The 26,002-nt window shown below is 40.4% G+C and overlaps 1 protein-coding gene across 4 annotated transcripts in view; it reads right to left on the reverse strand.

Moving 5' to 3' along the window:
- Cwc22 (CWC22 spliceosome associated protein homolog) overlaps positions 1-26,002 on the reverse strand; it is a 50,044-nt gene that overhangs the window by 23,163 nt on the left and 879 nt on the right. Inside the window, exons 2-12 of one of the 4 annotated variants that reach the window (XM_029474264.1) lie at positions 21,217-21,277; positions 17,457-17,593; positions 13,526-13,590; positions 12,287-12,397; positions 10,123-10,368; positions 8,055-8,183; positions 5,298-5,466; positions 4,951-5,004; positions 2,183-2,318; positions 1,755-1,961; positions 1,605-1,667 (exon numbers count right to left, since the gene is read on the reverse strand). In XM_029474264.1, the coding sequence (XP_029330124.1) occupies positions 1,605-1,667; positions 1,755-1,961; positions 2,183-2,318; positions 4,951-5,004; positions 5,298-5,466; positions 8,055-8,183; positions 10,123-10,368; positions 12,287-12,397; positions 13,526-13,590; positions 17,457-17,483 (1,207 nt within the window). In that variant the 5' untranslated portion in view covers positions 17,484-17,593; positions 21,217-21,277. Of the gene's footprint in view, positions 1-1,604; positions 1,668-1,754; positions 1,962-2,182; positions 2,319-4,950; positions 5,005-5,297; positions 5,467-8,054; positions 8,184-10,122; positions 10,369-12,286; positions 12,398-13,525; positions 13,591-17,456; positions 17,594-21,216; positions 21,359-26,002 lie in introns of those variants that run through there. The other 3 variants (XM_029474265.1, XM_021186238.1, XM_029474266.1) reach the window with 3 other exon arrangements.

Raw genomic sequence — 26,002 nt, forward strand, 5'->3', positions numbered from 1 at the left:
ACAACATCATCATCATCACCATCATGAAGCAAGGATGTTCCAAATGACTAACATGTTGCAAAATGAGTCATGGCTTAATGATCTATTGGAAGTGACACATATACCAAAGATTTTTTAACATTTTACTTGGTATGAAAATTCACTAACACTATTTAATATTTCAAATGAAAGCAATTTTTAAGAAACCACTAGCAGTTAAATACTGTCGCTGTATCAAGGAGAAATAACACACTTATCTGCAAAGGTTATCACAATATTCCTTCTCTTTCTAACTATAGTATCTAAACGAAACCAGAGGATGGGCTGTAGCAGACAGAACACAGAAGGACAAACTACTCATCTCCTATAGGCCAGGCACTGTACAGTACATAAAATACATCACCTTCTCATTACGTTCCTTTGCTTAAATGCTATTTTCATAAGAATGTTGCTTATATTAATATATACCATTGTATTATTTTTAAATGAGTTAATATGTAAAAATTCAAACACCAACAGAAATAAATATATACATGCATATATATAAACTGAAGCTCTATGGAGTCTAATTTTAAAGAGCATTAAGGAATCTCAAAACCACAGAGCTTGAGAACTCTATACTAAAAAAGCATAATCCATGTACTGGCCAGCTGCCTGAATCCTTATGAGATTCCCAAGCTTAAACTAGTAAAAAAAATCATAACAGAGAGCCAGGGGAAAAGGCGCCATTTAGGGAAACTGTTGGGAAACAAGTCTGAAAGCAAAGAAAGAAGACTAGGCTTAAGAAATGAAAGTCTAAGCAGAAAGGGAACTAGTTCCATGGCAACAGAAAGCTTTTAAGAATGTGAATCAAAGAAGAGAAACTTGTCTGTGATATCAGAATTTTAGCGCACTGTAGGGACACAGAGGGCTTTCAGAAGCCTTCGAACGATATATAACTAAAGCAGGGAATGGAATGATGGAGCTCAACGACTGTGCAGCCGCTTCTGGAGAAGTAAGCTGTTCTCAAGTAAAACCACAACCCAGAGCAAGCAAAGCCGTAACCCATCACGAGCATACCTGGACACGATTATCAGAGAGGAAGACCCATGCCTGGGAAGATACTAATGGCAGCTACCACTGTCTAAACACCTTCCCAGGGCAATGCAAAGCATTTACTCTTCCCCTACTAACCCGGCTTTTCTATCAAACATAATTTGTTTCAGATCATCTGGCTACTAATGGCAGAGACGACACACCAAGAGTCTGTCCCAACTTACAGCCTATAGCACGCTACTGACATTCAAAGCATAACCAGCTCAACGGGCTTTAAAATATGACACTTCCAACAGAGATCAGCACTCAGCTGTGTATCAGCTGGGTGGCACTGATTGTAGATGTTGAAAAAAAGCCTAATAAAAGCTCCTGGTAATCCACAAGTACTTCCTAAGACGTGGACAACTTAAAGGAAAGCAAAGGGACAGAGAACTACATCATTCACAGTGAGTTTCTTGCAGGAGCAAACACTACAAAGAGAGTTAACACATGAGGAAGCAAAGAGCAGGCTTCACTGGGGCTGAGCTGCTGTCAGTGGCTGTATCTGCATTATTTCTACTGATCCAATCTATTTGTCAAATCTTACATACCTTTTTTAATAGCCTTGTACTTCTCTTCATTCTCCATAAAATTAGGATCCATCTTGAAAACATCTTAAAAAAATAAATAGAAAGTTAGGTGTTTCTTTCCTGCATTCACATATTGATACCCCACTACTGCTTCCCACACCCTAAGCTTACTAAGAACATCTTCTGGATTGTAGTCATCCTCTAAGGGGAGCATATGTGTAAACTGATCGTCCTCTTCCACTAAATCAAGTCCTTCCAGAATAACAGGGTGGTCCTTGAATCCATCCTTCCGTACAGCAAACATCACTTCAATCATGTACTGAACTCTTTTGTCGATCTCAGACTCGTGTAGAATGTTTCGAAGTCGTTCAAAGATTGCTGAAGTTAAGAGGAAGGAAAAGACAATAAAAAAATATCACTCTAACACTAGAATAATAATTGGTAAGAATACACAGCCAGGCATGATGGTACATGCCTTTAATCCCAGCACTCAGGGGGGCAGAAGCAGGCAGATCTCAGAGTTCGAGGCCAGCCTATTCTACACCGAGAAACCCCATGGGGGACAGAAAAGAATATACAAACCAAAAATATATACTTACCATTAATTCCCCTTGGTGACACCTGGGTTAATTTGAGACCACACTCTTTGAGGAAGCCGATAGCTACTTCAACACTGTCATCTGTTGGTCTCTCTAGTAGCAAAGTGAGCATCTCCAGGCACAGAACCTCATGTGCCTTAACAGAATGCAGACATAGGAAAGAAACAAAATGGTTTTACATTATTAACCTACTACTGACAAGCTTCTAAACACAATTAGTGTTCTACAATGATCATAATGCACATATTGTTTTCCTATAAGTTTTATCTTGTAAATATTAAAATTTCTAGATAATTTCTTTAATTCACTATACTAACAGAAACAAGTATCTGGTTTATGGCTACAAGTAGACTCGTTTTAATTTATGTATATGAAGAGGAAGTTGGATGCCTTGGGACTAAAGTTACAGATGGTTATGAATGCTGGGAACAGAACCCGAGTCCTCTGAAAGAGCCAGCGCTCTAAGCCACTGAGCCATCTCTCAGCTCCAGTTCTTTATTTGATACCCTTTACATGATAGCAACTTTTTATATATGTTCGGCAATTCAATTTACTATGTAATTCTACTAGATAGCAAACAGGCTAAATTTATACAAAAATTATACCATAAAGTATTTTAAAGATTACTGATGCTGAATTGTGAATATTTCCTTTTTATTTACTTATGCATTTCCTTTTTTGATGGCAGTACTAGGAAGTAGTCCAGGGTCTCATGCCTGCAGGTAAAGCACGTTACCATGGAAGCACGTTACCATGGAGCCACAGGCCTTGCCTATTTCCTTTCCAAAGATCAAACTATTTACCTGGTCCATATTTTAAAATTAACAATTATAAAAACTGCCTTGTAGAGTGAGAATATAATTCTACTAAGAGGGTGCTATGACAAGATAAACCATAGGCTTATTGTGTCATATAGCTTTATAAGCAAGATATTTAAAGTGCAATCTAAACCTGAATCCTAGAGATTATCTTTACACTGTACAAAACTAGAAATATACTAATTTTTGAGGGAGGTATACAGGGAGGAATGGGGTTATTGTTCATCGTTGTAAGAAAATCTTTACATCTAATTGAGAAATTGAAATGTTTAATATTTAACTGTTTGGTGGTAATGACAAAAATCTCTAGTAAACTAGTAAAAATTTAAAACCAGAAATATATATCTGCTATTACAGAAAGGTTATCTGTTTCCCTGCTCTTAAGTAACTTATTTTTTATGACACTAAAGTTTAATTCTTTCCAGTGTCTGCTCTTGGAACTCTTTTACATTTTAACAAAATAAGCTGTCATGTGGTTATAATAAAGACTGAGTGCATTAGCATCTCCCCACATATATGGGCACTGTATAAGAAGGGTGGTACCTATGGGAGGGTCTGTGACCAGGAATACAAACAGCTTCATTTCCAAGGCTGAGCAGAAGGCAATACACTCCACAGAACAGTGGAGGAATACAAAAATTAAAATCAAACAAAATGGCATTATATGCACTCAAAATAGATCAAAATTACTCAACCCACTGAATTTCACAAATATGTATCTGTAGGCAAAGTTTACAATGATCTCAGGAACAGTTAGTACAGAGAAGACAACGAAATAAAGCTACATGGATTTTAAAAATACCAATTATTTAACCTCTACTTCATAAGGTGGGCCTAAATATAAATGACTACAACATTAAGATGAAGTTTTCTTTCTGTCAAAATTTTCAACAGTGATTACCATTTTCAATTATTTAATGTAATTTTTGTTGCATGTACACATAATCAAGGCTAAGCAAAACCTAACAAAATTATATAAAAATGAATCTACCTCAATTTTTGCTCTCTAAAAATAATAAAACGGAACCATTATAAAAATTCCCTATATGCTCTATTTAGGGAATGCATAGGTAACGTTATAACGAATTAACGGGGCTGAGGATACAGCTTAGTTGGCAGAATGCTTGCCTAGCATGCAGGAAGCCCTGGGATCAATCCTTGATACTCCATCAACTGGACATAGTGGCGCATGGCTACAGTCCAAACACTTAGAACGCAGAGGCAGGAGGATCAGAACTTCAAGGTCATCCTTGATGTCACAGTGAACCTGTAGCCATCCTGAAGATAAGGAAGGAGGGAGGGGAAGGAGGGAGCGGGGGAGGGAGGGAGGGAGGAAGACCTCAACAAGCAAACCCATTTGCTGATGAGATGGGTCAGGGATGAACCGCAGTGAGCCCTGCAATGTGTTCACACACTGGTTCATGTGTTAGGCTGAGCACTGCAGTTGGTGCCATGCAACAGGACACATACCCACAGAGAAGTCAATACAGCATTTAATAAGCAACAAAAACACTGAACAAGTGAATAAACAAAAAACTAAAAGATATGCACGACTACTGATGTACTCGTTATCACTGTTTAATGATTTATTTTTATTTCATGTGCACTGGTATTTTGCCTGTGTGTATATCTCTGTATAATGGTGTTAGATCCCTTGGAATTGGAGTTACAGTTGTGAGCTGCTATGTAGTGCTGGGAATTTTACTCAGGTCCTCTGAAAGAGCAGCCAGTGCTCCTAAGTGGCTCAGTGAGCACACACAGTATTGAGTCACATCAGTCTAACAAAATACCTTATAACATACAGATTTTCTCTATACAAGAATATCAGGTGCATTTAAAACACAATTGAAATCGCACCCAAGATGACCAAACAGTGACAAAAGGAAATGGGGTCAAGACCATGGTCTTTATCCCACTGGGCTTGATCAGGCTTTAAGGATAATTACTTACCACATTTTGGTTAATAAGATGTGCCACAAATTTTGAAGCAGTCAGGCAAAGTTGCTGAAAAATCAAAGTAAAGACAATTAACCCATCAACTGTCATCAGTCTTCCTGTATCAATAATATGTTCTTTAAAAGGGAACACAGGGAATCATTTCCATGCAGGAATAGTGACATGAAGTGGCTATAAAAGCTAAAGTAGAAGAAGTACACAGGCAGTCATCACCTAAGTGGCCAGAGGCTATTTAGCAGACTGAGCAGTTTACACGTGAAGTCAGCACGCTTACTTTTATAGATGCTGGCTTACTGGAACAACCTCATGTGACAATCTACTTATAAGCCACTCATACACACCTTATCGTTCCTTCGATAGCCTTTCCGAAAATTAAGAATTAGTCTCTTGAGGATCAATTCTCCAATCTGTGGGAATTTTGAGTTGATTATTGCCACCAAAGCTGCATAAACATGAGTGAAGATTGGAGACGCACTCTGGGCTTGCAGAACAGATCTGGACAGCAATCCTCTATTCAAAATACAGCAAAAGTCAATAGTTAAACAAGCAATTTAGAAAAATATGTAAAATCAAGAAAAACTATTTTCTAATCATGAATAGTAAAAGCCCATTCGGAATTAAATCTTTACTTCATTTCCTGGGAAAAGAGTGTATCTTGGTAATCAATTTTAAAAAATGTTTTTATGAAAATAAAATTGTAAAATAAAATGAGGTAATTTTTTTCAAAAATTTCTCTCTAAATAAAGTTACTGTTTTTCTATTCATATTTCATCTAATCAGACTTAAAGGATTGGGGCAGAGAAAAACATGATTGAAATATACTGTATGAAAAATATTTTAAATAAACTAAAACCAAAAAATAGTGGCATTAAAAACAAGGTGCTTGACGAGTATAAAATTTACACAGCATAAAGTTTCTGACATGAGTCCATCACTTAACATACAATAACTGTGCTGGGACACAGCTCTGAGCTGTTTCCTTCTGTTGGTGTAGGTTTAGCGGCACAAAGGTAAGGACATGGGTGACGTAAGATAAAGCGACAGACAACACAGTGGTAGAGCACCATGAACAGTCGCTCGCTCTTTATGTGTAAGAAAGAGAGTGAGGTACAGCAAGCTACATTACTGTAAACAATACGGAGACAATTCCTGAGCTGCAAGAAGAAAGTGAACCTGGATTAAGACGGAAGCGAGCCAGGCCACTTGTCTACGCCTGCCTGGCCTGTTTTCCAGGTGAAGGGAACGGAGCTCTGCTATCTCCAAGGACAGTGGCAGGCTCCTGGCCAACCTTCTGTTCCCCAACATGCTTCCCTGAGCTTAGTCCTATTTTTCAATGATTATAATCAAGGTAATGTGAAATCACACAGAACAGCACTCAGATTTAAAACTAAGAGATATGTGATATTATTTCCATTTCTTTAATCTTTAAAACAAGAAAAAAAAAACAACAAACCACCAGCTGCTTGAATTCAAATAAAAAATGATGATTCCCTTCATTTTTCTTCAAATTTCTTGCTCATCTTCCCCAGCCATCCCCCCTTCTCACTCTGCTTTACTTAGAATGTGAACTGGAATAAAGGACAAAATAACAAACCTAAAGGTAACACCATCTCAGCAGCGATGCTGGAAACTCTGCCTCCAGGGTCAGGAACACGCTATGCTGTTCATCATACTACCCAAATTCAATGGAATACCCATCAAAGTTCTAGTGGCATTTTCCAGAAGAAAAAAGCTCTTAAAATTAATATAGAGTATAAAAAATACAAATAGCCAAAAAAAATCTTCAGGAAAGAAAGAAAAAGCAAGAGACACCTTTTACTTGATTTAAAACTGACTACTACACAAAGACACAGTAATAAAAACAGCATGGTACTGCCATAAAGCTTAATAGAAACCAACATAGAACAGAACAAAACACCTAGAGATAAATTCATACATTTTTATTTAATTGTATTTTGACATAAAGGCAGTGTGTTCCAAAGTGATAGGAAAGCCAGATGCCAACATGCAGAGAAATAAAAACATACTTTAATCTTACGCAACACACACAAAGTAATCTAAACTGATTAATAAACAGAATCTGTACAACTTCTAGGAGGGAAGCTCCATAATATCTGCCTGGATTGACACATTTCTAAACACAACTAAATAACCCAAGAAAACTTGACGAATGGCACTGCACTGATCTAAAAGGCTCTGGACAGTGCTAGAAATCATGCAAGAAGCCAAGAGACAAATACAGAATGGGAGAAAGGATCTGCAAGCCATTTATCTCATAAGGAGCTAATATCCAAAATATCTGCCAAAAGTAATAAAACATTGCAGTTTCAAAACCTGACAAAACATCTAAATGGACATTTCAAGACAATACAGACATGCTGACATGAAGCATCACCTATCAGACGAATACAGAGTCAAGGCACACGATGTATCATTTCATACCTAGATAATGGTTGCCATAAAAATAACCAAAGGTGAGTGTTTCCAAGGAGGCAGAGAACAGGAAACACACATGGACTGTGAACAGGAATGCACAGCAGTGCAGCCAGCAGGGAAAAGACTAAGCCTCTGAGCTACACCGCACACCCCTACACCATTACCCACAAGAGCCAAATGGAGCAAGTGCCATGTTAATGACAGACAGGGAATGTCATTCACACAATGGAATGCCACTCAGAATTAAAAAAAATTAAAGAAATCCTGACACATGACAACACAGAATATACATATTAAAGTAGCACCCTGTTACTAAAAAATTTATAAAGATTTTATGTTAATTAAAAAAATTAAAGTGGTTTGAAATAGCATATTTTAATAATTGTTATGCCTCATGGATTTAAATTATTGGAGACATTCAGTAAATGTCCACGCAAAACTATGGCATGATAGCAAATCTCAAAAAGCACTGGTTTATTAATCTTGAACAACATGGTTTAAGTTATTTAACAGCCTACATTTTAAAAGAACTGTATTTCAAATAAACATTCACAAATACCTTTAAAATGAAGTAGCGTAACAAATCAATGCTTACTGTTCACAGAGACATTATGCTTCTTTAAATGAGTTACTATGAAATATACAAGGCACTGGCTACTTACCTCCCTCTGACAATGTTCTCTTGAAGGAGCTCTTGGATAATAATGCTTATATTAGAGATGTTGACCTTGTTGATGAGACCATTGATGGATTTCTTCAGAGCCTCCCAGCTCATCCTCTGATATGCTAAGCTAAAAAATACCAAAAGAAGGGACCGTCACATGGGACCTTGGAATTGACATGCTGTCTTGAGCATCTGAAAGACCTTCTGTTTAAGCAGATAGCCGGGAGCTGCCTAGCTGAAAGCTATAAGGCTGGGCTGCTTTAAACTTCCATTTGGGCATTTCAGCCTCGATTGGATGTATTGCACTTAACTTGATAAGGCCCTAGGTCTTTTAAAGCTCTTTAAGAACTTGTGATTTTTGTAATTACATCTCTGTAGGAAACCAGAGCCTTTTTCTCTATCTGCTTCTTTGAAGTCTAGTGAAATTAGTAGGCCTCCTGAAACGCATATAATACAAATGGTTACAACAGATCCCCAGATAGTCATCAGAGCACAAAAAAAGAGCAGGCTTGATCCAGTGTGCTCTGAGCATCTTCAGACAGAAAATACCAAGTGGTAGGAAGCCAAGTACCAATCTGAATTCCAAGGAACACGGCCAAACACAGCATTACACAGTATCCATAACGTACCAAATAGTATAGTATGTATACTATAGTTACACTTCCAGTAGAAAGAAATGCTAAAATTTAGTTAGGGATTAATAAAAATAAAATGCATTTTTCCCAACCCAGATTCTTGATCCGACTGCCTGAATTTCATGTAGGGAGCTACAGAAAGCTGGAGTGATGCAGTCCTGCAGAGAGCAGCAGTGAGGTGGGTGCTGCTGGGTACTAGGTCACTGATACTCAGTCATTAGGTCATTGCTTAGAACTGCCATAAACAATGAGGATGAGAGGCAGACTGACAGACTGACTTGCAATTCATATTTTGCTGCTGCTTCAAAATTCTCTATCAATCAACCTCTTTGCCTCTTACTGTCCACACCTATGGCAAAGGTGACCCAATATCCCACTGCACACACTTTGGTAAGTTCCTATCTCTAGAGGAACAGATCTATGAGTTAGTAACTAACCTAGCCAGTAAGACAGTGCTCGGGCATAATCACAGCCACCTAGGAAACTGGAAGACATCAAGCACAGTGACATTTCCAACTCAGGAGCTCTAACTCCACGAAGGAAAACCTACAGACTCCTCTTGCATTTCTACCTTCTGCCCATGGAGACCCCCACTATGCATGAATTTTCTCCTAGAACTGCTTAAACTTGTGTATGTTGCTAGCTCTCCCCCTGCCTACTGTACCGAAGATGCAGTAATTCAATCACTAACACTCTCCTTTCACCACTGGAAAGAACGCTTTGCACTGGATTGGGAAGATACTTCCCCCACCTCCTCTGTGCTGCCTTTGTGAACATACGCCTAGGCGGGGACGCTGGCACTAATGGAGGTCAGCTCTCACTCTATCTCCCACGCTACATTTCAAAGATCTCTGGCAGCAAGCTCTGACACACACACACACACACACACACACACAAACATCAGGTCCCAACATCCACTTCCAAGTCCATGTAAAAAAATGCCTGAAACAGTGCAGCACACTGAGAACAGAGATGAGACAAGTGCACCCTGCGGCTTGCTGGCCCGCCAGCCTGGACCCACTTGGCAAGTTTCAGACCACTGAGAGACCCAGTCTCAAAAAGAAAAAGAAATAAAAATGGACAGTGCCTCAAAGCTATCCTCTGGCTTATCCTCACAGCTATAAGTATGTGAGTAACACAAATATGTAGGAGTATATACATGCACATGTGCACACACACATACACATACACACACAAACACACAGAGAGAGAGAGAGAGAGAGAGAGAGAGAGAGAGAGACATGAGAAAAGTTATGAGCTAATAGCACAACAAGCAGTATACAGGTTCTGCAGGAAGTACAAGAGGTCTACAACTTGTCATCTCTATCATGGTAAACGAAGTACACTCTTAACAACCAGAGCTGACGACATTACTCTATTCCTTGCTGGGAGAGGCCATCTTTGCTTTGGAGGTGCAGTACATCAGCGTACCTGCTTTTATCTGTGATCTGCTCCTGCATCATCCTGAGCTTCGCAGGAGGGATATACGCGCCCCCAGTGCGGGTGAGCAGCGGGTCCAGCTCATCCTTCTTCTTCTTCCATGTAGGTTCTTCCTGAGGAGAACTCTGCCTTACGCCTCGGGCTGGACTCCTTCTGTCGGGGGATGGCGATTTCCGGGACCGTTTCCGATGATCTGCATCTCTCTCTCTTTCTCTGCGTTTTTCTCGGTCCCTACTTCTATAAAAAGGGGTGGGAGGTGAGGGAGAACATACAGTCATTCTTACAACGAAGTGCAGAGAGAATGAGTGAGACTGTAAGAGACGAAAGGTTCAGGATGGTGAAGCAATACTCACAGGGAGGATACCTGACTCAGGGCTAAGGCTTAAAGTAGGCTTTAGCATGGCTTCGAGCTGTGAGGGTGACACTCTTTACCTAAGAGGGCCACATGCTGCAAAACTGAGCAGTGGCATTAAGACCAGACAATAGCAACTAGAAATAGTGAAGAATCTAGCATGGCAGCAGTATCTGAATCAAAACACACTCCAAAAGCCAACCAGTATCTGTTAAAATGCTTATACTAGAGATGATGGAAAACACAGTTTCTAAGCAGGCAAAAGCGTGGCATGAAAATTAAGATGAAGTAGTTTGTGGTACATCTGGTAAACTGTACAGAGAAGAAATAAGAGTTTATTTTTATAATGTTACATTTAAATGGAAATGTATTATAAAAACCTAAGAGTTGAAACTGTCACTTGAAAGAATTGCTGTTTTTATCGAAGTTCCAGGGGCCCCTGTTACTAAGATGCTGTGGGAAGGCCCATTTTCTAGTTACAGTTACTCTTTCCTTTAATGTATGTATCTTTTCTTTAACACCTTTTAAAACTCAGCTTTTATTTCCTCTAAAAACATAAAACCCCCAAGTGGCCAGCAAGAGGGCTGGCGCAAACTCTAGCTGATCTGCTAGCAACATGCTCCGGGAGAGCCGCTCTGGCAGAGGTGACCAGCACTCCTTGAGTGCTGAGAGAAGCTGGGGTGCCCCAGCAGATGCAGTCACTTCCATCCAGTGACCTGACTCATTCTCACTGTGCAGATGCAATCCAGACAGAAACGTTCATGAAATATTTTGCAACTATTCACTCTTTTAAAAAAAGATGTATTTGTTTGTTTGTTTGTTTATGTGAGTACACTTACATATGGGAGTTAAGAGCAACCAGTGCTCTGCTCTTAACTGCTGAGGCATCTCTCTAGCCCTCAACTTTATATTGAAAGTAAAACCTAGTCTGTTTGCTTTACAGTATGACGGAGGGCCTCATGAGACTTTATACCCCTACACTGGACCAAACATAAGGAGTTATACTAAAGTAACACAGGCAGGGGTTACAAAGCCTGTGGGCTTTGGAGACAAAATTAAGATCAAGATGTAGTATCAATTATCAACCAGAAAACTGTTGACTGGAGGAACAGAGTAGCCAAGTTTTCCAAGACTCAAATAAAAGTCATTTATTTGGGGCGGGGTGGGGGTGGGGGAACTCGTACAAATTAGGAATTTCATTCTCAGTATTACTAGAGAATACGATGCCTATGTGACCACATACACCTTTCCTTTAATGTAGCTCCTAAGGAAAATCACAGAACACACGCCATACTGCGGTACAACGTGGACGACACCTTGGTCAAGGTCAGTCAGATCCCTCTTGACACTGTTAGGTTTCAAAAATATGAATGACTACGCATTTTAGACCCAAGTTTCTTCAGTCATAAAACAGGCAGTATCTACTATATTTATTTGTTGTCTTAAGACTTAATTCACACAAAGCCCTGCTTATAAGCCTGGCCCCTAAAAGCATGCAAGCACCAATAGCTGCTTGTGTTAACCTTTGTTTTCATTACACAGAGTAAAGAGAACTTGGGCTGAGTACGTGTAACATGTGCAAAGCCCAGGTTTGGATCCCCAGCACCACACACACTGGGCATGACAGTGCAGGCTGTAATCCCAGTGCTCAGAAGGTAGAGGTGGGAAGATCACAAGTTCAAGGTCATTCTCAGCCTTTTCAGTACAGATCAGCCTGGGATGTGTTAGACCCAGTCTCCGACAGAAGGCTAGTCATATACTATGTAAAGGATCACTTTTCTGCAGTAAGACTCCAACACTTACCGTGATTCCATGCTGTCATTGTAAGAGTATCCTCTTCTAGATCGCTCATAGTCTGACCGGCTGTAATCAGAGTAATCTCTATCCCGGGGGGACCGCTCTTGTTCTGTATATCTAACACAGAAGAAAACCCAAGTTGTACTTTGAAAACAACTCTGTTATACTTGGAAAGTCCAGTATCAGTGATGCTAAGGGGCTTTACAACGGCACCACATCTTAATGAACTATTTTAACTAATGGCTCATTGTCCTGGTACTGATCCACGGTCTGAATTACAAAAGCGTCTAGCATGGGCACAGCAAAACAACTCCTGGAACTAACCAGATTCACTCATCCTGATTCACACCGCCCTTGGTAAAGGAATAAATCTAGAGACTATACATGATGGGCAGAAAGAGGCTTTGTTACAAAGACCTCCTTGTAGCTATACTGAGCAAGTGCGAGCAATGTCAGTAACTGTTATTCTAGTTAACACTACTCTAAACATTAGACTCATTAGATATCATTCTGAAAACTACAGTACTGAAAACATTGAACAAACAAGAATGGATCCCATTAATCTATTGTTTGACGCTTAAAACTCAATAAAATCAGAGAGCATTAAGGGAAGTTAAATATATAACCTTCATGGTACTATAATTTGTGTTTCATATACATATCTACAATAACCTTGCACCTGTGTGTGTCTGGGACTGGCATAGAGTAGGTGACTGGTAAGGGTGACAGTGGTCACAAGCAAGGACCTAAAGCAAAAGTCCCAGGAGTCCTCTGGCAGGATGGAATAGGTCTGAAGGCCTAGGGTGCCTCCCCTGAGGGTTATTTTAGTGACCCTCACAGAGTAAATGATACGGCTATAGTACTGGTACTATTTTTATTATTTCAATATAATCATGCCATAATATAAACTTAATATAAAAAGGTGTGTGAATATATAAGCGAGCTATAACAGCAAAAGCAGTACTTCAATGTCCACCCTAAAATTAAGAATCAAAGAATCTGGGTGGTGTCACAGAACATTAATCCCAGAACTCAGGAGGCAGAGGCAGGCAGATCTCTGTGTTCAAGACCAGCCTAGTCTACAGAGCAAGTTCCAGTACAGCCAGAGTTACACAGAGGAACTCTGCCTCGAAAAACAACAAAAGCAAACAAAAAGCAATAAACAAACACAAAAGCCAAACCAAACCAAACCAAAAAGCATACAAACAACTTGATGGACATAAGGAGTTCAGAGAGGACAGGTACCTGTCTTCTGGGGAGCAGCTCCGGCGGTGTGAACTGTGGGTCTCCCTTCTGTCCTGACCAGAGGGCTGCTTCCAAAGAAGGTCAAAAAGAAACGGAGGAATGGCTCAAGACTAGTTACACTAAAATATATACACAATGATACGTATCTAAACAGATTAACAGTACTTTACAAATTACTTACAATTTTTCTTTGTGATCCAGACAGCTTTAGGCGCCCTGAATTACATAAGGCCGTCTTAAAAGATTGATCTTGTATATGTATGTGTGTGTGTCTATATATATATATATATATATATATATATATATATAAAATTTTACCAAGAAATACAATAGGGGGCTGAGGAGATGAATAAAGGAATATAAATATTAATAGCACATGCCTGACAGCCTAAGTTCAATTCTTAGGACCCATATAAAAAACTGAAAGCAGTAGGTGGTACCCATCTATAGTTCTGCACTCCTATGCTCTGTGGGAGTTGGAGACTTAAGTGGTCAGAAGTTCCCATAGGTAGAACAGTGGCAGAATCAAAAAGAGACCCTGCCTAAAAACAGGAGGCATCTCCCTTCATCCCTCTCCCTCAAACACAACCAACATATCTTAAAACATAAATAAATGCAATGAAGCAGAATTATTTAGTATGTATGATACAGGCTTTATAAAATTGTATACCAAGACCCTATCCCCAGCACTGAAGTTTTAACGCCCTGCAGAGCATCTGCTCAGCTTGCCTGAGGGTTCCACACCCCAGAAACTTCCCACACCTCAAAACATTCTAGGTCAAATATATACAAGATCTACCACACTCAACAGGCACTATAAACTATGGTTATTTACTGATTATTTATCATGAGCTACAGTTTCCCCTGTGTACTCATTCAGAGGGACACAAAATACAAGAACGAACAGAGGAACTGAAGATCTTCACACCAGGAATTATTGTTTATTGTAGAGAGTTTATGTAGATTTGTGTGTTAACCAGATTAGCCCATGTAAGAGAGAGAGAGAGAGAGAGAGAGAGAGAGAGTCAGACACAGGGGAGACAGATAACATTACAATTACCCTACCCACATTTTTTTATAAGAGAGGCAATTATTTTGACTACATTAGGAAGACAGCCTCAATTCTGTGCTAATGATTTTTAACACATCTCCGCAACAGCTGCTGTGAACAAGAGGGAGAAGCCAAAACCACAGAAGTCGTGAATCAGAGGATTATGTAAATACAATCAAGTAACAAATGACTGGCACACTGCAGTAATGGTAACATGAGATCTTCAGGAGGGAACAATCACTGTGGCCCATAGATCTCATGGTGGTTTGCATGCAGTGTGGGTGGGGACAGAAGGTCACTGAATTAAAAAATATTTGTAGGCATAACAAAAATATTAAGAATATGAATTTCCCTTGTCATAATTTTAGATTAAATCAACACAACTTACTTGAGAAAGTAATACAGTCAAAATTACTTTAAAAAATTCTCCAAATTTGTTAGCAAAATAAAGTCCGGTGATGCTGTTTAGTCACTCAGTGTAATGACCTATGGGGTTCGTGGAGCGGGGCCTGAGTCTGCTCAGGCGCTCTGAGCACCTCTAGTAGGTCCATAAGTCCCTGGAGGAGGGTAGAGAATGGTTCCTGCCACTCTAGTTAATTGCTAATGGCTAATTCAAATGAATGATAGAGGCAGAGTGAATACAGCTGGCCACTGAGTCTGAAGGACATGGTTACTAAAGCCACCTATTTCTTGATTGGTATGGTGCCACCGAGACCCTTAAGGACCACAAGCGAGACCACTGAAAAGAGCACAGGAAGGGTTACGCCGTTCTCTCCCTTTAGAGGTATCCGACTAAAGATGAATACTTGCATGAGGCTCACAGTCCTCACAAGTGTCCTTTCTCTGCTGACACCGGCTTTTACCATTCTGTCAACCACTTAATGAGCCCTTGATAAATTAACTGTAGACTAATGAACACAAATTCAAAAGCAATAGATTTCAGACCAATGTAGGAAAAACTCTACTGACAGGGTTAGTGAGCCCCTGCCAATGGAAACAAGTAACAAGAGGCTGACTGTCCACTGAGCACACAGGCCAGAGGTTCTCACACCCTGGAGAATGGAAAAAGACAAGAGAACCAGCTTTGACAGCACATGCTATGTACAGCAAAGGGGCTCAGTCTACTTCTCTCTTCAAAGAAGTTCAGGGGTACAGAGCTAATGGGACAATTGAAGGGATATGTGCATGTATCTGTAATTAAGCAAAAATCTATCTTTCCTTTCACTGACTCCAATACACTGGCTTATGAACCTCACAAGACAAAGAAGTTCAATGGCTGGCCGACTTTCCAAGACCACTCAGGCAGACTTCTGAAAGCCCATGGATTTACTGTTCCTTGTTATTGTTCTGATCTCACATTCTACAACTCTCCAGCATCCGTTGCAGTCACACCGGCCTCTGCACTTCCTGTCCCCACTTTCTGATGCATTCTCCCCACTGGATATCTACACAGTCAACTCTCTTGCTTCTAAGAAGTCTCTCCTCAAATGACTGACTGGCTACCTTCTGTCACAATAGGTCCTGTACTTATCCCCCACTACAAGGTGCAACACAACAGTCCCCCTTACTCCATTTCTTTTCTCCATAGGTCAAAGCTTACAGGTAACATTCTAATATACTACTGGCTTACTTATTATAGCTTATTTATAATCAAGTTTATGATTTACTTTGTTTCCTCATACCACAAAATAAAATACAGTGATAAAGAAATTTTGTTCATTTTTGTTACAAAGGACTGAGAAGTCACTGCAACTTAATTCACTCTTCATTCGTCGAATAAACAAACATCTAAAGTAAAGTACAACACGAAAGCCCACTTCCACATATGAAGTGACTAGACAAGCAGGAAAGAGTCTAGACTGACTGAAGGAAGGAACTCTTCCTTGCGCATCACTCAGGAAAGCACACTCCATGAGAATGATGCTATCATTGCTAACACTACTTGTTATTCCTTTTTTCACATGTATTCATTATATGATTCATGTAGACTCACATGCATGTAATTATGTATGTCTCATGTATGCAATTACATATATGTATATAATTTCATATGTATACAAGTAATATACATATGTATATACACAATGTGTTGGCTAGTCTTATGTCAACTTGACACACTAAACTAGAGTTATATGAAAGAAGGGAACCTCAATTGAAAATATGTCTCTATCATACCATCTGGCTATAGGTCATTTTCTTATTTAGTGGATGATGGGGAGGGCCCAGCCCACTGTGGGTGGTGCCATCCTAGGGCTGGTGGTCCTGGGTTCTATAAGAAAGCAGGCTGAGCAAGCCAGTAAGCAGCACCCCTCCACTGCCTCTGCATCAGCTCCTGCCCTGTGTGAGTTCCTGTCCTGACTGGCTTTGACAATGAACAGTGCTGTGGATATGTAAGCTGAATAAACTCTTTCTTTCCTTCCTTCACAAGATGCTTTTCAGTCACGGTGTTTTGTCACAGCATACACGCATGCACGCACGAGTACACACACACACACACACACATACACAGAGAGGGAGAGAGGGAGAGAGAGAGAGAGAGAGGTGGGGGGGAGAAAGAGAGAGGGAGAGAGAGAGAGGGAGGGGGAGGGAGAGAGGGAGAGAGAGAGGGAGAGAGGGAGAGAGGGAGAGAGAGGGGGGGGAGAGAGGGAGAGGGAGAGAGGGAGAGGAAAAAGGGGATCTCCAGCATGCTTTCTCAGCTGTCCCTTTACTCAGTGTTATTCCTACCTGGTCCTCTTTGTTTGAAGCTGTGTTGAGGGGTCAGAGCACGCCTGAGCCCCCGCTGCTGTCTGAAGGGGCTGTTTTGCTCTAGGAAAGCATCTTTGGTTAAGGCACAGGCATCAGCTGACTATGAGCTTACATCTTCAAGTTTCCAACACTCACCTTCATGTGTGCCACACTACTTTTCATTTTCTGCTGTCAGCTGCCCCAATAAGCCAGATTCTTCAGGTTCATTCAAGTGACACGTGCTCAATGGTCTGAGTTCCTCGACAGTTTTCTTTTTCTGTCTCTACAGTCACCTAAAACACAGTAACACAAGCTTGTTAACAATGACTAACACTATGTGCAATAATGGCGTGTTCCTTCTAAATAACAGGAGGCACCTAACCACTTCATTTTCCTTAATTAGTAAAATAGACATAATTGAAGCTTTAAAATGAAATCTCCAAAAAGTTGCCGAAAAGGAAGTGTACTTAATATGTATTAGTAAGACTAGAAAAGCAAGAGAATAAATAGCAGGCTTGTTCTGACAGGGACCAGAGTTAATTTATAAACAGCTTTTAAACACCAGATTGAAACTTACATCACCAAGTATTGTATATAAAAAGAAACCAAGAAAACAATAGCCAACTTTTACATATCAATTATATAAATGAAAGAGCCAATGTTTGTACAGAAACAATCTTTTGAAATATACTCCATATGGAAAGACAATTTGATAAACTGAGATACATGTCTTAGCTTGCTTTACTAAAGGCATAAGGCTTCAGATAGATGCATACTTAAAGAAGTAGCATTAGGTTCTGAATAAACCTAAATCTGCACTGAATGTCTTCTGCATGCATATGTGCATGTATTCATTCGCATGTGCCTCTGGCGATCACAAGACAACCTCTGGCTTCTCTCCTCAGCCATCGTCCATCTTTCTTTTAGTCTTTCACAGCCTGGGAATTGCCAAGCAAGTAAGGCTGGCTCACCTGCGAATCCCAGAGATCTGCCTGTACTGTCTCCTCCATGCTTGTTCAAGCAGGAGCCACCATGCCCAGGAATCAAACCCAGGTCCTTATGCTTGCAAGGCAAGCCTTTACTAAGCCATCTCCCCAGCCGAAAATATGTTGTCTAATAACCTTCAGCTGAATATATTTTAATTTCTACGAAGTGCAGAATTGGTAATTATATTCACCTAGACCTAATTATATTCACCTATAAAATTATCAAAAATTTTATAATTACATACAATTTATAGTCTGAGGAAATCAAATCACAAAGATAAAATGAAATATAGGAAAACAAAAGAATAAGATACAGGAGTACAGAGAACATAGTTAGTACTGAAATGACTGACTCCAACTGCAAAGCTAGCCTAGGCTGTGTCTCATGAAGGAAATGGCATTTCATCGTCCTTCTCCCTACCCCCAGCTCTTCCACTCTTTCTGCCTCCTCTTCCATGGTGTCCGAGCCTTAGAGGGGATTGTATATACATGTTTTATTTAGGGCTCAGCACCTTTAAAAGCTCTGCTTTTGCCCCCTATTCACTGTACTTGTCTTTCTCATTAAAAACAAAAGTATAGTGTCCTGTCTACTTTTTATGTCAATTTAATACAAGCTAGTGTCATCTGAGACAAGGGAAACTCAACTGAGAACATGTCTCCATAAGATCAGGCTGTAGGCAAGCATGTAGAGCATTTTCCTAATTAATGACTGAATGGGGAGAGCCCAAATCATTATAGATGGGGCCATCCCTGAGCTGATAGTCCTTGGTTCTATAAAAAAGCAGGCTGAGCAAGCCATGAGAAGCAAGCCAGTAAGTAGCCCTCCAGGTTCCTGCCCTGTTAGAGCTCCTCCCTTGGCTTCCATTAATGGACTGTGATTCAGGATATGTTAGCCTCCTTGGAGCTGTTGTTGGTCATGATGTTTCGTCACAGCAACAGTTACCCTAAGACAGCAGGATTTGTCTGTAGGTATAACCCTAAGACAGCAGGATTTGTCTGTAGGTATAAACTATTCAGAGGGTACTGACACTATCGGCTTAACTAAACAACAAGCTCCCCATTAGGGCCTATGACTTCTCCAGCCAAGGATCTTACTGGGGTTTACACTTTCATTCATGAGTCTCCTCCTGTGGAGCAAGCCTCCAGACCAATCCGAGAGCAGCTGGCTACCCACACACCTGTAGGGCCCCTATTGCACAAGTGTCCCCTTCCTGCCTGGCAGGCTGGTACTGAAGTCTGTAAGGTTCACATCTGAGCACTGGCTGCCTTTCCTTCCCCAGCGACCTGGACAAGGTTCTAGCTCTCCGAAAGTGAGTCAGCTGGGGGCAAGTTTTCAGTCTGTTCACTTCCAACTTGTCTTACAATCGAGGTATGTGGTGTCTCTAGCAACACGGTCTTAGCATGTTGAGATTTAACAGAGAACTATGCTAAATTACATTGTTAAAAATTATTTAATTACAATTAATTTTTAAAAAGCATACCTAAAATGTAAAGCTAGATTTACCTGATGCCCAAATCATCTAATAGCACCCCTCAATGGAAATGTCAGCGTCAGTTAACAAATGCCACATTGGGAAATACAAGCTGGAAAACTTAGAAAATATTCTTTTCCCCAAACTGGCTTACTCCCTCGCAGTGCCAGATCAAAAGACAGTGGTGCTACTAAGAATGCTTCTTTCTAATCTGCAATAAGGATTTACTTGATCGGTATACCTAGAATGAGCTACAGAGATGGGATAAGCAAGTGAATCACTCGCCTCTGCTGTGCCAACACACTTTACTGTACTTACTTCTTAAGCCTAGCTTCTCTCCTTTCCTAGCTACACTAATTGCAATTCTCTATGTATTTCCCTTCAAAATGCTTATTTATTTATACTTAATGAGTTTTCTTTCTGTTTAGTGTTATCCTTTCTGTTTGTAACTTTCAACAGAGTAAATAATTTCAGACACTCCCACACGGTCTTTTACATTTCCATGTCTCAAAACCATAGAGAGCAAAGTGGATAACGGCTGCTGTAGAGGGACTGCTGCCGTTCAGAAAAACACGTAAGCGCCTCTCATCGTCCAGATGTCTACAGAGCATGCCTCCAGGAAGGTTCTGAGAGCTCAGCATGTGGGAGCTTTACACTTAGAGACTAACTGGAAACTCCGGCAATGAGAGCAGTTTATATAAAATTGAAAGCTGCCGCTGCTCTTCCCAACACCACTATATGGACTCTGTGATGAATTATTAAACTTCTCGTCCTGTCACAAAGAAGCAACTCAGCAAAAGCACACCTGCTTCTGTGAGTAAAGAGGGTATTTCATAATAGAAGATGCAGCACTCCAGAGAATAGTACTTTACGATGATGGCTACTTTCCTGTTCCAGCAAGCACCAGAAACCAAATCCGTAGTCCCATTTGTATGACATACTTCAAACTATGAGCCAAAACCTATGAAATTATGTATCTGTTGATTACATGAAACCTTCAGAACATGAAGAAATACTCCAATGGACTGACTGCATTGTCCTCTTAACACAACACTCTAGCTCCGTTCGTTCCCTGGGTGTGTTTAATCCACGAGAGTACTGACTGAAATATGTGACACAAAACTTGCTAATAGTCTGTACTTCTGCATTCTACAGACTAGCAGCAGGCTTAACAGGCTTTTAAAAAAATCCAAGTTGTCTGATGGGGAAATGGTAATATTAAACAATATTCAAAATTTAAGAAGAATCTTAAGTTAGTTCTAACCATCAGAGTGGAAGGCAATATGACAGAGACTCGGGGACAGGCCTTTTCCCTTAGGAAATAGTCCACTCCTTCCGAAAAATATAAAAAATCATGAACGTCAAAACAGGTCTAATGTAAGCACATAGAATAAGACATGCAAGCCTATGCTTGTTTGCTTCCAAGTCACTAATGAGTCAGATGCTCTGTGTCCCCACCTGAATTCAATCCCCGTGCTCCCACACAAGAGGGATGTATGCAGATAGCCCAGGATATTGCCTGTTTCGAAGAGAAACAATGGTTACAAACATTTGACCAGTCTTCTGGTCTTTGATTCTCTGTACAAAGAAAAGCTTCAAGTTTAGAATTTGGAGATACCTTAAGACAGTAACATGCAGATGATTAGGAAAAAAAAAAAACTAAAAATAATTTTAATGAGCACTATACATTATCAACTAGGTGGAAGTTATTATTTGCCTTTATTTTTTTTTTTTTTTGGTTTTTCGAGACAGGGTTTCTCTGTATAGCCCTGCCTGTCCTGGAACTCACTTTGTAGACCAGGCTGGCCTCGAACTCAGAAATCCGCCTGCCTCTACCTCCTGAGCGCTGGGATTAAAGGCGTGTGCCACCACGCCTGGCAGTTTAGTTTTAAATAATTTTAAAAATCTACATGTTGAACTTATTTATAGTCTATTTTGCTCCCTCCCTACACTGCGAAGATGGTTTTGATAGGTCTCAACTTGATGTCCCTATTCTTAACTTCACTACACTCTTCCTCATCATCCTTTCTTTCTCAGCGTTGATCAGGGTTATAAAATGATCTGTTGTAAAATCCAGAAAGAACTCCCTGCTTTGACCAGACCCTGCTACAGACCTGGTCCTGCTGAGCCATCCCTCTGTCCTTCCAAGTTCTCAGTCCTCAGCTTATAGATCACCCTCAGCAATTCCTCTGCCTCCTGCTCTTGCCTTTTAAGTTATACTTTGCTCATGGATTCTTCATTCTGTTCATTACTATAACGTAACACTGGAAGCTTTTGACACATGCGAGTCATAAGAACAAATGACTATGGCTGACTTTCCTCTTGCTATATTCTCTGAAGAGCACCTTCTTTTCTACAGTGTCGCCTGTCATTCCAGTCTAGCCCATGCTTCTCTATGGAGCTCCAGTCAGAGAGGAAGCCCCCCATATGGACCCGGATGGCCTTCCAAAAGAAGGCAGTGCAAACTGGCCTCATTTCCTTCTCTCCATCTGAAGCCAGCTTTTCCTCTAGCTTGTCTCCTGTAAATGTTCCCAAGTGGCAATTCATTTTTTTCTTTACTCCCAGTCAGTCATCAAGTCCTAATTTTATTCTTTTTCTTAATAGAAGAAACAAATTTGCTGGGGTTTTGTTTGTTTGTTTGTTTTTCGAGACATGGTTTCTCTGTGTAGCCCTGGCTGTCCTGGAACTCACTCTGTAGACCAGGCTGGCCTCAAACTCAGAAAATCCACCTGCCTCTGCCTCCCGAGTGCTGGGGTTAAGGGCATGCACTACCACTGCCCAAATTTGCTGTTTTTCCCATTCTCTGCCTCTGTATACAAGAGGCTGGTGGGAGTTTCTATTTAGAGAAGATTCCCTAATAAAACGTTAGCTTCATTCCAGAGCCAGGATGGGTTTGATAAGATTTCTCAGACTTTTAGCACCATCTGTAACAATTTCTGAAATATAAGTTCCCTTTGCATACTAAACTTGGCACTCCACTTATGAAGAGCAAAAGGATCCTTTTAAGTATCTGTGAAGCTGCCCGTGGGGAAACCAGGCTTTAAAGTTAAATATATATTCCTTAGAACATATTTAGGATTATCCCCTACCTTCCAAATGCCCTTAGACATTTCTAAAACAGAAATCTTTGTCTCTAGATCTGTTTCTACAATGTTTCACTTTACAATATATTTTTAACAGAAAATAATTTCTTCAATAGCAGTACTTCTGCTACTGAACAGAACAAAGCCTAAGGGGCCTCCTCCCTGTCACCCTCCCTGAGTCATGGAACTTAGATCCTATCTCTGTCTCTTAGCTTACTTTCCCATATATCCTTGGCTCGTGGATTTGGTGCCTGGGAGTGGGGCTTAATTTTATTCAGTAGCCTGGTGCCTCATTCATCGAGCAAATGGTGTCATTATAGTTTCTCTTGATCTACTGATCTAAACTCAGGTTTCTACCCATTTTCATGATAACAAAGACCAAAGAAAACATTAATTTAAAAAGACCATCATCCGCACCATAATGCGTGCCTTTCAAGGCAACACTTTAGTGCTTCTAATCATAAAACCCAATCTTGTCTTCATTTGTTCATCTCTTTGAGACTGTAACAACTGAGAAAATACACAAAACAGGACCTCAAAATGATGAGGCTATAGCATACAGTCTTTCTGATGAAACCAGCAGCTGTGGAGAGGAAGGTAGTATTTACATTACACAACACACAAGACATCAAAAGGTGGGTGCTCTTAACCTTACGGTAGAGGATGTCTAGATGTCGTAGCTATGCTACAAACACACGATTGCTGGGTGTACAAGAAACAGGAGGTACCAATGCCAAGTCCTGAAGGACAAGTAGGAATTCTATCCATATAGAGCAAAAAGGTAATTCTGGACAGGGGCCCACGTACATACAGGCTCCAAGACATTTAAAACTAACAAACGAATGATGACTTCAAGTCATTCCCGTAAAGGAAGCACTTAGAAAATGAACATAAATGACGTGGACCCTAAGAGACTCACGAAGCTAAATCATGAAAGGCCTTCTATAGATACAGCAGATCTCTGAAATTTTCAATCACTGACACACACACACACACACACACACAAGCTAAGATAGTACAGATACATAACATGTTCAAAATCTAAAGTTACGTTTTATAAGAAGAAGGCAACTTTAGATTATCTTAGCTCCAAAGAGGAGTCAAGTTATTTTGACATCACATAGAGAACACTCCTCTACCCCTTATTCTTGGGGCCACCAAGCTGTCTGTCATTATCTGCATCAAGGCAGCACTAGCAGATGCTGTGTGCCCAAGAGGTAACTGGACCGGAATGATATAAACACAGAGATGTAGCATAGGCCTTCATCTTCACTTCATACTTTGTGTCCCCACTCCACAAGTCAAATCTGGTCCCCAGCTTTGTCAACTAAGTCTGCTAACTTGCACAGATTTGTTAGAAATGACCTTTCATATCATTAGAAGTTATGTTTGTATATTTTTTCTTCTGAGCATATCCTGGCTTAAAGGAAATATTACCATGTAGCCTCTAGACACCAAGCTCGACCACCCATCACAGAATCTCTGATCTAGAAGGAGTCTCCCCTCGTAAAGTGACTCAGAGCACCCACAGGATAAATTTTCAAGGAGGAAGTATTGAACTTTGCCTGGCTTAAGCCACTACTGAGTTAGGCTCAAAGATAGATTAAAAACAGTTAATTCTGGGTCTCGCTTACTAAGTTATCAATTCTTTAATCACTGAAGCTTTTCCTAAAAAAGGATGCCCCACACTTTCTTTCCTTTCTGTTCACTGGCATTTACTAACATGGCAGTAACATAGGCAAAGTAACATAGGCAAAGGCTTGTTTGAATCCACTCCCCTGCCCGTGTGCTATCTTTTTAAAAAATGTTTTCAAAGTTTGTGCTAAGGTAAGCATTCAACTGTCCTTTCCCATGTTCACTTGGGAGATGTAAGAAAAAGTGTTAACAAGCCTGAGAGTTTACTGAAATCCTTAGTGCTCCATCGACTTCCCTTGCTAGCAATTGTAGGCAACCTCGAAGTTGGCTCAAGACACTCCAAGAGCGTGTGCTCTGCACAGAGGAGATTTGTTTGCCCCAGAAGGACAAAGGGCAGGAAATAGGAGACAAAGACAGGACACTAGGATGAGTGAAAAGAGGAAAGGAACAAGGGAGAGGGGAAAGGGGTATTTGTCCCAAGGGAACAAAGGACTGTCTCTGGATAGAGAGGAGAAGACATACATGTAGGAAAATATTAGCTTATGGAGGGGGTGGAGGGGTTAGGATGAGGTATTTCATTTAAATTGGGCATGTTAATTAGTTGACCCCAAAGAGGCTTTGGATTGTTGGACTTCAATGCTTTGATAGCTGGATCTCTGCAGGTTAGATCAGGGAACAGATCTTGGGGGCTAGCTTGAGGAATGTAATCTAACGGTTTTTAACAAGACACAGGGAATTGGGAAGAAGAGCCTTGTCCACCACATTCAAGCTGATTAGAGTCCCTGCAGTAATTTCGGACTTACAGAGAAAACAAGGGAAATCTGACAGAAAAGCCCTCAAAGACATTAGTTCCAATCTGCTGTATTACCAATAATCACTTCTTTCTGGAACTGGTCTATTCCCAGACTGAGTCAGATTGGGCGGTCATGAACAAGGCAGGACTCAACTAAAATAACCAGTCTAAACCGGGCTAGCCCACACCTTTAATCCCAGCACTCAGGAAGCAGAGGCAGGCAGAACTCTTTAAATTTGAGGTCAGCCTGCTCTAAGGAGTGAGTTCCAAGACAGTCAAGATTACACAGAGAACAGGAAAAATAAATAAACAAAAAGCAGTTTAAATACGGTGCACAATTAACAGAAAAGATAGCTCATTTTCACATACATGGATCTTTTTTGCCTTCATATTCATATATGCACAATTCAAGTTGCTGGTGCAAGTGGCTATAAGCAAGCAGATATCCCGTCCCCTCAATCTGAGATTATAATTTGTTGTGATCTATCTTGTGGGTGCTTGGATCTGAACCGAGATCCCTCTGAAAAGAGTGCTTTTAACCACTGGGCAAACTCGCCAACGGCTTGCTGGGGCTCAGTTACTGTTTCTATTAATACCTTTCCCCAAATTATTCTTCCCTTAGGTAAAAAAAAAAAAAAAAAAAAAAAAAAAAAACTACAATATAGCAAAAAAGTAGTTCACAGAATCGCCAGGAAGCCTCTGGCACAGTGCTGTTTGTGAAGGTGTACTGTAG

This window comes from Mus caroli, chromosome 2, assembly GCF_900094665.2.
Source record: "Mus caroli chromosome 2, CAROLI_EIJ_v1.1, whole genome shotgun sequence".
In the NCBI taxonomy this organism is placed as follows: domain Eukaryota; kingdom Metazoa; phylum Chordata; class Mammalia; order Rodentia; family Muridae; genus Mus; species Mus caroli.